At 53.9% G+C, this 17,919-nt stretch overlaps 2 protein-coding genes across 3 annotated transcripts in view; one reads left to right on the forward strand and one right to left on the reverse strand.

The window, feature by feature from the left end:
- The first annotated feature begins 5,042 nt into the window (after nt 1-5,042).
- On the forward strand, nt 5,043-10,545 carry Cd8a (CD8 subunit alpha). 2 transcript variants are annotated; one of them, XR_003584636.2, is made up of 7 exons: nt 5,043-5,355; nt 5,509-5,871; nt 6,575-6,685; nt 6,896-7,006; nt 7,486-7,516; nt 9,500-10,233; nt 10,325-10,545. XR_003584636.2 is itself a non-coding variant. In XM_027948881.2 (6 exons), the coding sequence occupies exons 1-6, from the start codon at nt 5,307-5,309 to the stop codon at nt 9,549-9,551; spliced, it is 717 nt and encodes a 238-aa protein (XP_027804682.1). In that variant the 5' UTR covers nt 5,043-5,306; the 3' UTR covers nt 9,552-10,545. The 2 variants fall into 2 exon arrangements, 1 of the variants encoding a protein (XP_027804682.1); XM_027948881.2 differs by having other exon boundaries at nt 9,500-10,545.
- Nucleotides 10,546-13,004: 2,459 nt separating this feature from the next.
- The window catches only part of Rmnd5a (required for meiotic nuclear division 5 homolog A), a 32,248-nt gene continuing 27,333 nt past the window's right edge, over nt 13,005-17,919 (reverse strand). Inside the window, exon 9 of the mRNA XM_027948880.2 lies at nt 13,005-17,138. Coding sequence (XP_027804681.1) covers nt 17,075-17,138 — 64 coding nt within the window. The 3' untranslated portion in view covers nt 13,005-17,074. The remainder of the gene's footprint in view (nt 17,139-17,919) is intronic.

Consider the following 17,919-nt stretch of genomic DNA (forward strand, 5'->3'; position numbering starts at 1 on the left):
GCCTCCTTTGGTCTGTGGTACCCTGCCTTCGCCTTTGCTCTGCTCCTGCACGCCAAGCATTCCTTGAAGGCCTAGTGTAGGCAAGGCCCCTGCTGGGCACCCGGTGTGAACAGGGTGAAGCAGGCCTCCTCCTCAAGGCCAGGGCTGGTGGGTGGCCGGAGTCAAACCACTGTGCCCCACCCAGGATGCCCCAGGTGCAGGTGACACAGTGGACGATGGAGTCCACACTACTGTGGAGTGGGAGGGCACCAGGCTGGCCACAGGAAGGAGAGGCCTGAGCCAGGTAGTGGGGAGCACGATGCGCAGCAGAGAAGGCTCTGGGTGGAGGGAGAGCGCCTCGAATGGCCTGATGGGACAGGAGCAGGTCCCTCTGAGGAGTGCAGGGAGCCGCAGCCTGTGAGCCCAGCTGCTCCGGAGGATGAGGCAGGAGGATCACACGTTTGAGGCCAGCCTGGGAAACTTAGTGAGACCTGTGTCAAAAAAACATTTTTGTCTTTGCAATGCTAATATAAGGTAGATCTTGGCTGATGTGAAATAATATTACCCATTTTAAAGCTCATGAGCTAAAGTGATTCTGTATTTCATAACAGTTCTCCAAAGCATCTTGAATATATGCAACGATTTTTAAAAGTTGTGAGCTTTTTTATTCATAATAATAAAACTGTATATGAATAGTAAAAAGAATCCCTGGGGAAAGCCATTGGTACAGTGGAAAGTACTGGATGATACTGATTCTGGCAAAAACACAAAAATATATTATTCCATCTCCATGTAATGAAAAATATACTTGTACAATATTTTGTACTTGTATTTCATATTATTAAAACAGTGATTGCTGGGAGCCATTAGCCAAGTAGGTATGACAATTTCCTTGCCAGCGTACCCCATGTTGCTTAGTGGAAGGACTCGTGGAAATAGGACATTTTGCAGTGACACTGCATGTAGGTGACCTTGCTCAAGGACCAGGGCGGATTCGGGTTTAGGGTGTTCCGGGTTTAGGATAATCGGGTTTAGGGCGTTCCAGGTTTAAGATTATTCCTGCTGGGAATAGGGCGTATCCTGCTGCCTGAGTTCCCCTTGAGTTCTCACAGGATTCAGACAGTATTTTTTGGGAGAAAGAAGTCCAGTGGGGGTGGATTTGGGCAGAGAACGTGGATTTCCCCAGAACGTGATTGTAGATGGCTGGTGTGAGTTCGGGAATAAAGAGTTGCTGTTTGAATCTACAAGCTGTGTGGTGGCTCGTGATTGTGTGCCCAGCCAGACTGCGGCATTTGTGCCCAGCCAGACTGCGGCAAGTGATGTTGAAAAAAAAAAAAAACATTTTTTAAGGGCTCAGTGTTGAAGCCCTTGCCTAGCATGAGTGAGGCCCTGGGTTCAATCCCCATTACTGGAAATAAATAGATAAAAGCTTAGAAGAAGAGAAATGGAGCAGTGCTGAATTTGGGGGAGGGGAAGAGGAGAGCAGAGCAGTGGGGCCCGCACCCAGGGCCTCCCGGGCCGCACCCAGGCCACCAGATGCGCTCCTGCAGACCCAGAGCTCCGGGGGCCAACCCAGGGGCAAGTGTGAGGTTTTCATGAGAAGGGACCACAGCAGAAGCCATGTTGGCCAGTTGGGAGACCACTGCCAAGACCCAGGGGAGTCCTGGGTGGAAGAAACCAGAAGTGAGTTTGAATCCACAGCATCAGGGACTGGTGAAGAGCAAGGCCCTGGCGCCTTTAGGGCTTCCGTGACCGCTCCTGCTGTAGACAGGGTGACTACCGTGTCTCCATGACCCCCAATCAGCAGGAGGAGACAGGGCGCTTCACCACTACCTCCGGTCGCCCCTGCAGCCCCTCCCTAGAACCCTGATGCTTTTCCAGGGCTCCTCTGCCCAGCTGTGCATCTGGATGTGTTTCAATCCAGGTGAACTAAAATTGTTTCATTTCCACATTTTAAAAGCAAATACTTCGAAAATAACAAAAGGCGTGCCTCCTGGTTATTAGCTGCTTTCTCTCTCCGCGTGTTTTAAGAAACAAGGGGCTCTGTGGCAGAGCGTGGTCATTCCCATTTCTTCTCGCCACCCTTTTGGGTACCACAGGGAGCATTGCAGGAGCTCACCTGGCTGAGACGGCAGGCCCCAGCAAGCCCTCTGCACACCTGGCCCACTCAAAGCAAGCATCTCCAACCCATGCAAGCACCTGCTCTCTGTCTGCTGTGAGCGGATGTTGCTGTGGTTACATCTGGAATCCACCCCCCTCTGTGAAAAATATCATTGGGGTCAGAAGCCTCCTTGGTGGGGTTGAGTGCTGCCTTGGCACCCCCCAGCCCACGGTGCTCTGCACTAAGGGGCTGCCACCCCCACGGCTGCCACTCCTCCGCTCAGGGCTGGAGGGCCCCAAGCCAGCTACAGATGACTTCCGGGACACCAAAATTCAATGATTGTTTGGAGCTGTGCACCCAAAAATCCAACCAGCACCCGGTAGGGAGGTGGTTCCCAAGATCCAAACATCTGGAGGTTGACTGGAGTCCCTCCTAGTTGGGAAAGGCTCTCCCTCTCCAAGCACCCTTTTTCCACCTTTATGACTGCATCCTGTAGCCACGAGGGTCAAACGACACTCCTGCAATGACAGCATCGACCAGGCACAGGGGGAACTTCCAGCTAAAGCAAAGCTTGCCCTGTTAATGGGGGCCTGTCCTCTCATCCATGTGCGCCACAGGGAAAGCTCTGTGTCTGCACAGCCACGGACACACACACACACACACCTGCACAAGTCCTTGCAAAGGTTTAGCTTCCCTTTGAAAATGCTGCATCTCCCAGTGTAAGTCCTTGATGACATGGGTATACTACATCTACCCCAGCTTTGCCAGAATAGTGACTTCAAACCACCTAACTGCCCATTAAAAGGAGAACCAAACCTGGGCACCATGGCACACGCTTGTAATCCCAGTGGCTCAGAAGCCTGAGGCAGGAGGATCAAAAGTTCAAAGCCAGCCTCAGCAAAAGTGAGGCTCTAAGCCCCTCAGTGAGACCCTGTCTCTAAATAAAATACAAAATAGGGCTGGGGATGTGGCTCAGCGGTCGAGGGCCCCTGAGTTCAATCAGGTACCCCACCCTACCCCCCAAAAAAAGGAGAATCAAATTAGGAACACCTACTTTTAAGTGCACCCACTTAAAAGAAAGGGCTGGCCAGGTGCAGTGGTGCAGGTCTGTCAACCCATCAACTTGAGAGGCTGAAGCAGGAGGATCAGAAGTTCAAGTTCAGCTTGGATAATTTAGCAAGACCCTGTCTTAAAATTAAAAAAAGAAAAGATGGAGGATGTAACTCAGTGGTGGAGCACGCCTGGGTTCAATCCCCATTACCAAAAAATAAGAAATCAAGAATGGGGTAGACCCATAACTGCTGGCACAAAAAGCTTTCCTTCTAGTGTAATAAGAAAAGGAAGTTGCTGGGCTGGGCCTGTAGCTCAGCAGTAGTGCATTGCCTTGCTGTGGAAGGCACTGGGTTGAATCCTCAGCACGTCATGAAAATAAATAAAGGTACTTTGTCCATCTACTATCTATCTATCTATCTATATATATATATATAAAAGAAAAGTAAGTTGCAAATTTAACATGCTATATAAACATCTGTTTGTGCACAGATAACATCTAAAGGATACACTCAAATGTAACAGTACTTTTCTCTGGAGACTTTGTAGTCATTTTTGTGTTGTCTGAAGTTTTTTTTTTATATTTATTTTTAGTTGTAGTTGGACACAATACCTTTATTTCACTTATTTATTTTTTTATGTGGTGGTGAGGATTCAACCCAGGATCTTGCACATGCGAGGTGAGCGCTCTACCGCTGAGCCACAAAGTTTCTTAAGAATATATTACTCTTGTAACTTAAAACACACTTTAAAAGCATTTCTAAATAGAACATGCTCCATTTTAGAGTAAGCACTTTGGATATACTTTGAGGAGGGGAGACACTGAAATCAAAGTAATTAAAAAAAAAATTTTTTTTAAGGCCCAGCCAGGGGCTGGGGCTGTAGCTAAGTGGTACAGCACTTGGGTAGCATGCGGCCCTGGTTTCCAGTCCCAGCACTGCAAAAAATAAATAAGTAATAACAATAACTTTAAAAATTAAAAGCCTGCTGACCCGTGTTTGCTTCAATCTGGCCCCAGCAGGGGAGCAAACAGCTCAGGGCAGCTGTGACATGACAATGAGGAACAGAGGGCACATCAAGATACTAGGCACCGGTCCTCGCTTGCAGAACTCAGGGCAAGGCAGGCCAGTGGAATGGCCTGCCAGTGGCTGGCCTCTAGAATCCAACAGCAGCTGGAGGGGCAGCACAGTGGGGGTCTCCCTGAGAAGACCCCCAAGCCCTGAAGAAACTGGGAGAGAAGGGGGGGGGAGGAAGAATGCCTCCTCCCCACATTCACCCAGGCCACACAAATGTCCCTGCCAGCACCCAGAGTGAAGTCCCATCAGACAGCCTGGGAGCTGGTCCCAGGGCCAAGAGAAGAGCTTCACAGGCAGAAGCAGCAGACAGGGCCACGCCCAGAGGAGCAGAGCCTAGGGGACCCCGATCCTGTGAGGCTGCAGAGCAGGAGCATGGGAAGGCAGGCCAGGCGGGGAGGGCAGGGCTGGGAGGAGCCAGCACCCAGCAGTGCAGGTCATAGGAAGCCACCAGAGTGACAATGTCAGATCCCACTTAGGGAATGACCTTCATAGCAGGGGGGCTAGAGGACCCCTCCACACACAGGGTCTGGAGTGGAGACTGCTGCCTGGTAAGCCCTCCTCGCTGGAGAAACAGTCCAGAGGCCTGGTCACCAAAGGACCCCAGTGCCCCTAAGGCTTCCCTGCTAGGTGCCTCCAGGCAGTTCCCCCACAACGTCCCCTGCCCCATTTCTCACGAAGCAGGCATTCCCCTTTTCAGCCCCAAGGAGACACAAGCCTCGAATGAGGGTGCAGTGGACACTCCTCCCCGGACCGCTCCGCCTGTTTCCTGAAAGTTTTAATTTCCCCTTATCGTCTGTCACTCGCACAAGAGGCTTTTCCAAGGACCGTTTTCAAACTTTGTCCTCACCCTTAAACCCAGTTTTCAGCTGTCCTATGATGCTCCCCGAGGCTATTTTTCCGGCCCTATCACAGCTCCCAGCCCCCTCGCCAGGCGGGAAGGTGACAACCGCGAAAAGGAGGCCGATCTCCTCGGTGGGGGCTTCGGGTGACATCACATCCTCCAGTGCGAAGTCAGGCTCTGAGGCCGGTCGAAAGGCAAACTTCCCCGTCCGCGCCCCGCGGTTCCTGAGCGCCGCAGCCCACCGCGCAGGGATCGCGCCATGGCCTCGCAGGGGACCTCGTGGCTGCTGCCACTGGCGCTGCTGCTCGGTGAGCGCGGGCCCAGGGCGGGCAGTGGTGCGAGGCCGACAGGGACGGGGCGGTGGGGCCGGGACGGGAGGCCGGCAGGGTGCGGCAGGGTGAGGGCAGGTGCGCGGGCCACCTGCTCAGCCCCGCTGCTGCCCCCCGCTGCTTCCACCGCAGGCGCCGCCGTCGCCCTTGGGTCCATCCAGTTCCGAATGCAGCCGCCGAGGGTGGACGCGGAAATCGGCCGGCGGCTGGACCTGCGCTGCGAGGTGATGACGTCCAGCGGGGCCCAGGGCTGCTCATGGCTCTACCAGCCGCCGGGCGTGGCCGCCAGGCCCACCTTTCTCCTGTACATCTCCACCCACCGGACCAAGCTGGCGGAGAAGCTGGATCCTCAACAGTTCACCGGCACGAAATCCAGGGACAGCTACACCCTCACCCTGAACAGCTTCCGCGAGGAGCACCAAGGATACTACTTCTGCTCGGTGGTGGTCAATTCGGAGATATCCTTCAGTCCCTTGGTGCCCGTCTTCCTGCCAGGTCCGGGCGTGGGGCGCGGCGCCTCTCGGCGTGGGGCTTGGGGTCACCTCTGAGCATTTCTGGGGGCTACTTTGATGCGGTTCCCATTACACAGGCGGGGAAACTGAGGCTAAGGTGTGCTAGGTGGGGACCAGAGGTGACTTTTTCTTTATTTTAATGTACGGAGGCTCCAACTCAGGGCACTCAACCACTGAGCCACACCCCAGCCCTATTTTGCATTTTATTTAAAGACAGGATCTCACTGAGTTGCTTAGGGCCTCACTGTTGCTGAGGCTGGCTTTGAACTCACGATCCTCCTGCCTCAGCCTCCCAGCGGCGGGGATCACAGGCGTGGGCCGCTGCGCCGGCTGAAGGCGGCTTTGGTGCCGCCGACCTGGGCTCGTTCCTGGGCAAGTGTCTTAAACCCCTGCACCTGTGCTTGCTGGCGGTAGAACCCGGATGTTAGCCAGAGTCACAGGTTGCTGGCGAGCCTGGCGGTGCTGCTGGAGCGCACGCTCCCGCGTCGGGGTCCTGGTCCCTCTCACAGAGCCGCCAACGTCAGGCCACTGCATTGGCCGCCACTGGTCAGCGCGCGTCCAGAGGGCCCTTCTCCCTTGCCCCAGGGGAAACCGAGAGGAGGCCCTCCCCTGGGGAGAAGGGAAACCGCCGGCGCGGTGCATCCACAGCCCAGTCGGCCCCAACCACCCCGTTGCTCCTCCCGCAGCGAAGCCCTCCCCGACGCCCGCGCCGCGACTACCCACCCCGGCGCCCCCCACCACGCTGCTGCCCAGGTCCGTGCGCCCCGAGACTTGCCGGCCCGCGACGGGTGGTGCAGGTGAGGCCAGCGGGTGCTGGGGCCTGGGTGGGCCAGAGGTGTAAAGGACCGCAGAAGGAGGCCTGGCCCGGGACGACCCTGATCCCCTGGGCGGTCCAAATGTGGAGAAACCGCGTCCTGGAGGGGAGAAGAGTTCGGGGTGGCGGGCGGGCGAGGAGGGATGGGAGGCCCGGGCCTCTTCCTAAACGTGGGCGTCTCCGGTGTTGTCAGCGGACACCAGGTGGCTGGACTTCGCCTGTGACATCTACATCTGGGCGCCCTTGGCTGGGACCTGCGCGGTCCTTCTGTTGTCACTGGTCATCACCGTCATCTGTCACCACCGTAAGTCCCCGGAATCACCACGCCGGGGTTCGGCCCCACTCCCACCGAAACCGGGGTGGGGTTCGAATTTCTGGAACTCCCAGTGGCTGCCAGGACCGGGCAGGGACATTCCTTCCCTGAGGTAGGACGCCGAGAGGTGTCCCCGCCCCTTCCCGCCCTCCAGGAGGTTGTTGGGAGGCATTCCCCTCCCAGTTGACCCCTGGCCGGCCCTGAATGCAAACTGCAGGCGGCAGGGGACCCCCACGCTCCGGCCCTGTGCCCTGGAGGGCTGGGAGAGAAACCTGGAACCCTTGGCGCCTCCCTACCACCCCATCCCCTAGGGTCCCGAGCAGCGTCACTCGCTCAGGTCTGAAGAGGCTTCAGTGTGCTGAGCCGCTCAGGAGAGTAGAAAGACAGGCTCCTGAGCCACCAACCTCAAATAGCAAGGAGGGCGTCTGGATCCGCTGGACACTCACTTTCCCTTATTTTTCCTTATCTAGGGAAACGAAGGCGTGTTTGCAAATGCCCCAGGTGAGTCTCTTAGCCCTGGTCCTGGCTACCAGATGGCAGATGGTGAAATGCGGTCCCAGAGAGAGGTCCTGGCAGTGGTGTCCTGGGGCAGGGAGTCAGCTCGTCTGTCTCAGGGAGAGCAGAGCTGCTCCAGTAAATCTCTGTTTAATCGAGAGCCAAAACCCACCTGAGGGCTTCCACCAATTCTTCCTGGCCCCTTAAATAACTGAGCTCCTCCTTTTTCTACATGATTCTGTCTGGATTTTATTGTTAAGATGGCCCCCTGCCCCTTAGCTGGTCTAGTTTTTTGAGGGAAAGTTAATCGTTTATCTTCCAAACAAAACAAATAACCTTGGTTCCTAATTTCCCTGTGTCAAAGCAGGGCCTTGATTTGCTGCCAGGGACTGGAGGAAAGGGGGTCAGAGGCCGGGGATTAGCTCTCTTGCAGGTCAAGTGACAGCCCCATCCAGTTCCACTCTCATCATTTTGAAATGATCAGAAAAAAAGTCTTTAAGAAGCCCAGTGTCTGCACTCCTTCGCTCCTTCACCTGAGGGCAGGGCAGCCGGGGTGCTCTCCCCACAGCTCGCTCCAGCTCAAGCAGGCCTGATGGGAGCCATGCTCGGGACCCCCTCATCTCCACAGCAGCCACGGATGGCCAATACCAGGGTCTCCACTCAGATCACAGCCCTGAGGTTAGGAAACCCACTCTAAACAGCCGAGGCAGGAGTACACTCCGATGACCACAGCTGACCATTCAGCTGAGGGCTGAGAGGGCCAGCCTCTGCACACTCCAATTCCACATCTCAGCCAACCTTGTACTGAAAAAAAAATTGTGAAACGTGTCTGTGCCAAACAGAGAGGGGTTCTTCTAGCCATTGCTTCCTAGCCGTGCAGAGTGACATTTAACTGGCATTTACGCTGAGGAATCTAGAGGTGATCCAGGCAGTGGGGTGTGCAAGGCTCTATGCAAATACTATGCCTTTTTCTATGAGGGACCCGAGGGCTTTGGTATCCAAGTGTGTGTCGGGGGGGTCCTAGAACCAACCCTAGTGGATATGAGAGGCAACTGTGTGTTTCTTTAAATGTGAAGTTTCATGATGATCTTTCACTATAACCCTCGTTTTACAGATGAGGAAATTGAAGCTTGGGACATTTGAGGGCTGGCGGGGGTTGGAGGGCACTGAATGTTAATGCTAACCAACTGTGTATACCAGTTCCTTTCAGTAGGCAAAACTATTCCACATTTTACACCTTGGGTTTGCATTTTATTCTCCTTGGTATTTCTTTGCAGAAATCCAAATTCAGCACCTTACACATTAATGGAAATGTAATTAACTTCCAATGTGTATATTATATATACCAAGGTCAGAGCTCTAAAAACTAATGATTTTTATTACTTGGAGTGCAGTTGGGAGTTTCTCCAAGAGAATCCCTCATCTCTTTTCTGAAAACTCTTATTTTTGAAAGGAATAAAAAAATACAATTCTGCCTAACCCTAACCCTAATCCAAAAGATCAAACACATCTGAGGAATTCACACAGCCACATTCCCATCTCAGTGATGGCCCAGGGCAGCTGGGCTTCGACAGGCATGGCCCCCACCCCGAGAGTCACTGGCCAGTACTGAGAGAACATGTAGTGTGATGTCAAGTTTAGGTTGTCACAGGCACTCTGGCTCAGGCCACTCTACGTGGCCGACACTCCTCATCCCTGTGAGCCTTGGATGAGGGCCAGGTCAGTGGGTGGCAATGGCTGGCATGAGAGAGGAGCCTCCTCCTACCTTCCTGGGGACCTTGACAAAGGCTCCACGCAGCTGGACTCTGTGTCGCCTTGGCAGTTTCTCCCACCTCTCCCACCCAGTGCCACCCCAGCATGGTTGGGGGGGTCAAACCAGATGGAGCCAGAGCAGCACTTGGTACATGGCCAAGGGCTGGGGGGCTGGTCACGGCCAGATGCTGGACTGAAGGGCTCTTGCTACAATGACAGCCACCACCTTTCTTTCAGACCCGTCGTCAGAGCAGGAGACAAGCCGGGCCTTTCAGAGAGATCCGTCTGACATGGCGCTGGGCCACGCAATAGCCACTACAGACTCCAACCTGAGACTGCGTCTGCTAGACCACACGGCCTCCTCTTCTGGGCCCCTGGTCTTCCTTCCTGTGTGTGTTCTCATTTCGGTAGTGGGCAGGGTGGGAAGGGTCATGGGTTCTGTATGTATTCACTTGGCTTCACACAAAGCTTTGTCTCTGGAACATCACAAGGGCCAGTTGTGTTATGTTCCTGTGGGGGGCCAAGAGCCCAGGGCAGCAGAGCTGGGCCACTGGTACTCACCGTCTCAGCCTCTCCCCACCACTTCTCAGAGGCTGAGCCCAGCTGGGAGCAACCCAGTCAGAGTGACACAGGGGCCAAGGCTGGGGCCTGAGCTGGAGGGAGCCCTACTGCCACAAGGGCTGTCCCCCACACCATGTGGTGCCTTGCAGGGTGCCTGTCCCAGACCTCAGGGATCGAGCATTTCTCAGGCCCTGTGAGGTGCATGCAGCTAGGCTCTGAGCCTCAGGGAGGCCAGAGCATCTGCCTGTAGCAGCTCCCAAGGCAGCTGGACACCACTTTGCACCGCCGTGTAGACAGCACAGGTGCCCACAGCAAAGCTGAAGGGCAAGCAGTACTGGAAATGGATCCGTCTCTGAAGAAAATTCCAGTGTGGAAGCAAAATGGCCGTCCCAGCCTTTCCTCAGCCAAGGGTGAGGCTTGGAGTTGAGCAGAATCTCTAGTTTGAGGTACCACAATAGAACATGCTCCTGGAATCCCTGATGACTTCTCATACTTTGAAAGGTCCCTGGAGAGCTCCAGCACATTCCCTGGCCTCCCCGAAGCCAGCAGAGGGGACGATGAGACAGAAGGCGGTGAGGAGGCTCAGAGCACAACTGCTGCCCTCAAATTGCGTATCAAGCTCAACCCTAGAGGTGGGAGACTGACCCGGTCTGTCCACTGCTCACACTGATGCACTTTCTTCCCTTGGTTAATAAACATTCATGGTGGCCTTGAGCAGCTAACCAGCTCCCCACTTTTGGCCGCGCCACACTTACTTTCCTGATTCTCCACTCTGGTAGGGGCTCTCCTGGGATTCTGCACACCTAGCGGCGTTACCAGCCAGACCCACCTCCGCCTGGGCTTCCATGACATACATGGACAGGGATTAGCTGGTTCCATCCCCAACAAAGGGGGGATTAGCCACCTCTTGCTTCACCCCATTCCTTCCTCTTATTCTTCCTTGATAACACACAAGAGCTATCACCAAATCTCCATTTTGTGTTGAGTTAACATGCGTGTCAAATGAGCACACAGGTCCTCAGGGTGCCTCTCAGGGCATCCCGGCAGGAGCCCACCTGCCCTCCGCTCCGGCCTGCCTTCCACGACCTTGGTTTGGGGAAAGGGGATGCTGGGGATTGGATCCACTGAGATGCATGCCTACTTTCACTCGTTGCAGGCAAGGCTGCTCACACCTGGGCTCCAAAGATCCCCTTGCCTGTTTGCGGAGTAGCTGGGACTGTGGTGGCGCAGGGTGCACCACACCTGGTGACTACCTTTATCCTGTCAGGAGAGAAAGCAAGAAACTCCTCCAGGCCGAGGCGGGAGTCCTCCTGCGAACAGAGGCTGGGCCCTGTGCTGACTAGGAGTCCTTGGGGAGAGCCACCTATGATGGGCAGCTGACCTCCTCCAGGAGATGCTGGTGAAGTGGCTGACCAAAACCAGGGTCAAAGCACTTGGGGCTGTGGATCCTGTGCTGCAGTGAGAACTGTAGAAGCACGTGTCTGGCCCTGGCAGCACTACCTGTCCAGCCTTCAGCCTGTGCTGCCCGCAGGGGGATGATACTGGGGAGGCTGGGGGGCTACTGGGGATTGAACTTGGGTGCACTTGGCCACAAAGCCACATCCCAGCCCTATTTTGTATCTTATTACAGACAGGGTCTCACTGAATTGCTTAGTGCCTTGCTAAATTGCTGAGGCTGACTTTGAACTTGCGATCCTCCTGCCTCTGCCTCCAAGATGGAGACACTGGGATTACAGGCGTGCACCACCACAACCACACCAGGCTTTTTTTTTTTCTTAATACCTTTTATTAAAAGGATTTCACTGCTGGGCTGGGGTGCAGCTCCGTGGTGGGGCACCTGCCTAGCATGCCTGAGGCCCCAGGTTCTTTCCCTGGTACTCCAAAAAAACAAAGAGGACTACTTCAAGTAAAATGGTAAATAACCATTTAGAACTTAAAAATACCCCACACCTGACCAGAGAGAAAACAGGAGGCCACTCTGCAGGCCACGATGCCTAAGGCACACCCAGGCAGGCTGTGGATCTAGGCTCAGGGCCCGTGGTGGCCAGATCATCCACCCTGTGTCCTGCAGGCAGAGCACCCACTGGTCCCAGGCTGCCAGCCTCAGGCCCAGCATCCTACTTGCCAGTTGCAGGCTTGAAGCAGATCATACAAATCCACGGGACAGATGCCTACAACATGGTTTTCTTTCTTTTTTTGGACCCTGAAATGACTTCTTTCTTGGGCCAGGACCCAGCCTTGACACGGCTCATTTGACAAATACTCATTTTTTAAACAATATCATTTTTGTGGAAGGGAAAGATCAGTGAGGAAACTGTCCTTTGTCTCTTGGCTTTAACACTGCATTGGAGAGCCCGCCCGGCCTTGGAAACCCTCAGCAGCGCTGTGGTCGGAGGACCACAGAGGCGGCCCAGCAGCAGTGACTCGGGAGAGGCCAGGGGCAGCACCCGCAGGTTCTCTGGCAAGTGATTTCATTTCTTGATAACTCAGGGAAAATGGGAGTCCTAACAGTCCTGGCCTCAGGAGGAGGAAGACGGGAGTTCACCCAAACCCGCTGCCTGGAGCAGCGCTGGACGCAGTGAGCAGACTATAGACCTGTGCTGGAACCCAGGTGTGGCCGGCTCCTCCTGTCCGTCATGCCCACTGTGTGCTGCCCACTCAGCCACCGGCTCTCCTGTTTCCACGTCCCTCCCGAGGGCAACAGTGCCCTTCCCAGTGGGGACCTCAGCAGCCCTCCTGAGAGCAGCCCGGGGAGAGGGACCCGCTGGCCTCTTCCCCACCACCTGGGCCGCTGGCTCCCAGCACGAGTGGGTGGGACCCACACGATCCCCACAGGAGGAATATTTTTAAAGTTTCAGACCTGACTTCATCTGTCCCTAAAAAGATGAGCAAAAGGACCACAAACCAACTCCTGGCCTCTGCCACCTAAGCTGTCAGGGAGGACAGAAATGGCTCCTCTTTCCTCCACGGGCTGCTGCCCTCCGACCAGCCTGGGCAGGGCCAGCACAGCAGCCAGGACACAGAGCATCCAGCTGCGGAACCCAGGATGCGCCCAGGCACCTCCTGCCCTCACACTGCTGGTGGCAGAGCCAGGGAGGTGGTGACAGAGACCTTTCCTGACTGAGCGGCGCTGTTCTTGTCTCACACCTTCCTGCCTCGTCCACAAAACCATCCACAAAACCACTTTTAAATGTGCATTTCTTTAATTTTAAAAAATATACACAGGAGAAGCCATGTGTTTTACATAGGAATACACACATCACAAAGCATTTCTTATAATTTTCCAAAACTCTTATTATATCAGTCTAAAATTTATAAATTAAATATATCAGAATTTTCTTTAAGTTAAATGAAATCCCTGAAACTACTAGATATGCTCAACTTTTTCCAAAATCAAATGAACAGAGAATGAGTATGGTGTGTGTTAAGTTGGGTTTATTGCCTATAATCTATAAGATGCAACTTTATCGTGCCTTTGCAAACAGGATACATCTCTTAGAAAACAGATCAGAATCGTCCATACATAGAGCTCTATATGATAGATTACAGTGCAACACTATTCTCGTTACATAATTATAGAAATACTATAGAACCCAAGAGCACAGGGTAAGCAAAGAAATACGATCCTGAGCCATCTGAACAAACGATTTGATGAATCCTTTTAGTGTAAATTTAGAAAGCACAAAGGAGGGGACCCCACGCACACACGCGGTCATGAGCAAAACATACCCAGTGCCTACCTGCCGGCGCCAGCATCTGGATGGAGCCCACAGCCGCTTGCTCCCACCCACCTCCAGCCCCTCCTGGCCCCAGTACATTCACTCCCACCGGGTCCCAAAGAGAAGGTCAGGCCCCAGTGGCCCCAGTGGCTGTGCTGGAGGAGGCTGGCTGCTGCTCAGGAAGCCCATGCACATCCTCACCCAGTGAGGAGGAGCCCGGGCTGCCAGCCAGCTCCGGCCGCCCTGCCTCTTTGGAAGTAAAGGAAGCATGTGCCCACTACAGTTCACAACTGCAGCTTAAAAACACCTTAAAAACAAAATTTTATTTTTCTTATTACATCTTAAAGTAAAACCAACAGTGGAAAATTCACCCTAAAACTAACTGCCTCATCTTCTATTAAAATACATCTGTCACTCTATTTTTGGTATCTACTCAACTACAGTCCCACGGAGTCCATGAAGCGTGAGCCAGGAACTCGAGCTCCACCTGGCCAGGCTGCCAGCACCATGCCCCCAGCCCCGTGTGACGCCACAACAGGCAGCACACACACAATCAGTGATGAAAGGTATTTGGTTTGTCTTCACCTTGCCCATCCTAGCGATGAAGCTGCCCAAACCAGGTCTCCACACCTTCCCTGAAGATGACCTGAGTCTGCTGACGAAGCTGACTGGCCAGAGGCCATACTTGCGCTCTCCTGAGCAGCCCGTCCAGTGTAGATGACCAGGAGCTCTTGGCCTCTGCAGTTTCTACCACCCCCAGGTGAAACGGTGGAGGTGGAGATGACTCAGCGTGAGACCACCGAGCTGGATCTGCGCCACCTGTGGGACGAGCTGGAGAGAGGACCCCGCCTACATGACCTGGAGTGCTGCTAGGGTCTGTCCAGTCTGCTGCCACAGAGACTGAGACAAGACCTGCTCACAGCCTTCCTATTTTCAGTTAAGTGCTCACACATTCACAAATACACACCTATGAATATGAGGTGGCTCTTCAACATTTTAAAATAAAGAGGCACCAATACCCGTTAATTTATGTATTAGAAGTCTCACATGATCACCCAGGAAACAGAAATGACATCTGTGATGATCACACACAGGGGAAAGGATGGAGACCAACCTGAGCCCTGTGCAGAGTGTCCTGGACAGAGGCTCCGGCTGGCCAATCTGACTCTCTGGTGGGCTTCTGCCAGTTGAGAACAGTCCAAGGACTGCTCCCTGCTGGCTAGTGAAAACAGCTCTGAGAAAACCTTGGGAACCATTCTGGAACTGCTCTCCGCCTCCACCACCAGTGTGGCTGTGAACACCCCGCCTTTCGCCCAGCGGAGGCAGGAGATGGGTGGCATCCTCTGCCCGGGGAGGTGCTGGGACGGCGCTGCTGGAGCAGGACAGGTGCTGTACCGCAGCCTCTTTGGTTAAGGTCTGGCCTCTTCCGAGCCCCTCTCCTGCACACGGAGTCGCCAAGGAGGTTTGAGTCTACACTTAAATAAGGTCAGGAGACAGTTTTTGTGTGAACTGTCAGATGGAGAGAGCTGCAGACCGGGCCTTGCCCCGCTCAAGGCGGTGGACTCAGGCCCGGCCTCGGGAAGCCGTCAAGTCAAATGCTCATTAACACATGTCCTTTTCAGTTTCACGGGCTGCACAGGAAGCTGTCACAAGGACTCCCTGCACTACGAGGGGACGAGGCAGAGCTCTGGCCTTTGTCCTTACAAGTGGCCCAAGCAAACTGTGTAAAGAGGCTCACTGCCCAGAACTTGCCACCAGCCTCTAGGAGACATGTCACCCAAACCCCATGTGAAGCCCAAGTGCTGTGTAGGAGTCAAAGGTGGAAAGAGGAGAATAAGTTGCAAATAAAGTGAATTTCTGGCCTAGAGAGAAAACCATCACAAAAGAAGACACCTCAGAACGTGACTCACAGGAGAGTCTCCTGGCCAAGCAGTGACACCAGCAGCACCCGCTCTCTTCCACCTCCTCGCCCCAGAGAGGCTGCTGGCTGCTGCTGCAGAGCGGCTGTGAAGAGCCTTCCCAAGTGACATGAGACTGCTGCAGGCCACGCGGCCGGGCACCAGTGACTCCTGGCTGACCTACCCAGCCATGGTGGCCATCGACGCAAACTGGGCCCCAGGGCGGCCACACAGGCTCTCCTGCAGTCTCCTCCACAGACAGACCCCAGTGCTCCCAGTCCAAATCTGCTGTCTCCCTCCCTCATCAGTCCATGCGCAGCTGATGACACAAAGCGCCACATCCTGCTCTGCTTCTGTGGTCATCTTTCTGTATTTTCTCGTAAGTACTCCTGCGTTGGTGTCCAGCTCCGTGGGATGAAGCCAAGTTGGCCAACTCCTGGTGACCTCCACACGACACTCTTCTCATGAGGGAAGTCTTCTGCATGCAGTTCCTCTACAGAGAAGGACCTGGCACGTGGCTCTCCCTAACAGTGCTGTACATGAAAACACCTCACAAGAGAAGCAGTCTCACATCTGCATCCACCTGAACCACAGAGTCACAGTCAACAAGATGCTGCCCCTGCAGGGGAGAGGCCGGACAGAATGCTAATCCACCTGCTGGATGGAGGTGGAGAAGGACCACAGGGAGGGGCAGGCAGCTGCCGCGTCAGTACTGGAACAGGCTGCTTCCCTTCCAGGGATGGTGTGCAGAGCTGTCCTGCACATGCCCACACAGCACCACGCTAGCTGGCTGCCAGGAACAGCAGGTGACAGGCGGCCAGTCCTGAGGGCAGACTCCAAAAGACAGGGCCACCCAGACCAAGAGCACACTTCTAACTTCAGAATTTCATTTTATTGAACACATTTTTAAAACAAGCACCTCTTAGCAATTAAAGTTTTAAAAAAAATAATAATATTCCTCCTACTCTGTTCTAGCGGAAGACTTCTCACACCAGCCTGCTGAATTCATGCCGGTATTTTACACAGGCACCCACTGGGGCCAAAAGGAGCCCCGTGGCAGTGTGCCACCTCCTCAGCCAGAGCTGGAGCAGAGGGAAACATGGGAGGGCAAGCGTGGACTCTTGTCACAGCCGCTCTCCACTTCAGCAAAAAAAAAAAAAAAAAAAAAAGGCAAAGATAGGTTTACAACCACAATTCAATCTGCCAACCTTTCTCTGAAGAATTCCAACTAATCATGTATATATAACAGGAAAGAAAGCTTTTTCACAAACATTCTCAAGGCTGACAATTATTAAGAAAATGACACAGTAAAGCAGGAGGACATTAAACGTGTGGCGAAGAGGGTGGTTTCTGTTTCTGCTTAGAAGTAAAAAAATCACCATATAATGAAGTACAAAACCTGCACTGAATGCGACTGCTGGTGTAGGTGCTGATCAAAAACGCAGACCAGAGGCAAGAAGCCAGGGGTGGCCCTCGCTGGCTGGCCGCAGGCTCCCTCGCGTGCAGCGCTGGGCAGTTTCCAGAGCACTCGCTGCGTGACACGGGAGTCCTTGGTCAGCCGACTCAACGGACACTCTCTTCTGAATGACCCACAATTCAGTTTCGCTTACAAATTGCAAACTAAATTCATTTCTTCAGAAAAATATTTGTTTGGCATCTCCTGGACTTTGTTCCATTGGGCAATATGGACATTTTAATCTGAAAACAAGACAGAAAAGACGGAGTCAAGGAGCAGGAATGGTATGAGCACTTCATTCCACCTCCTGCAGAAAATGCCGGGCGATCACGGACGCCCTGCAGGTGCGCTACCATCCTAGGAGACCCAGCCACCCATGCCCCCACTCTGGCTTGCAGGGTGACCGCGCTCTCCCTTCCTGTAAGTGCTGAGCTTTGAAGGGTCACAACGTCAACCAGACCTTAACCCCCAAGGTCTTCTTCAATGGCAAAGGGTGAAAATTGTTTTAAACAAGGTAGTCCTCTAAAGTTGCTTCTGGGGTTTCAGAGTGGTTCAGTTTCTCTTCTCCAAAGGTCTTTAGGCTCCTGTCATGACTTCCACATGTGTGGACCTGTGGACCGCAAGCCCAGAGCCACACTCACCAGAAACTGTCTGCAGGCCTCGCAGTGGCCCAGGGACTCAGACAGTCTGTGCCAAGACCAACGAGCTGGCAGGCTTCTGGCTGCCACAGACGCCACCCTGGGGGTTGCTGGGCAGTCTGGGACGGGCACAAGCAGCTCTCCAGCCAGGGCCTCCCATGAAAAAAGGACCTCACCATCAAGGGTCTAATTGATGCGAAGAAAGAAGATACAGCTGCCCGGGCAGTCAAGAGGCCCCTGAGACTGGCTTCTGGTTCTGTTTTTTAATTGGATCCACATTTCCAATTGTGAGGACTTACACATCACACATGGAGAAGGGAACTCACCGTGACACTCTATAAAAAGTCACCAGGAGGAACCTGGCCAGACACCTGTTTCCACAGGG

The sequence above is a fragment of the Marmota flaviventris genome, chromosome 14 (genome assembly GCF_047511675.1).
Source record: "Marmota flaviventris isolate mMarFla1 chromosome 14, mMarFla1.hap1, whole genome shotgun sequence".
NCBI classification, from domain to species: domain Eukaryota; kingdom Metazoa; phylum Chordata; class Mammalia; order Rodentia; family Sciuridae; genus Marmota; species Marmota flaviventris.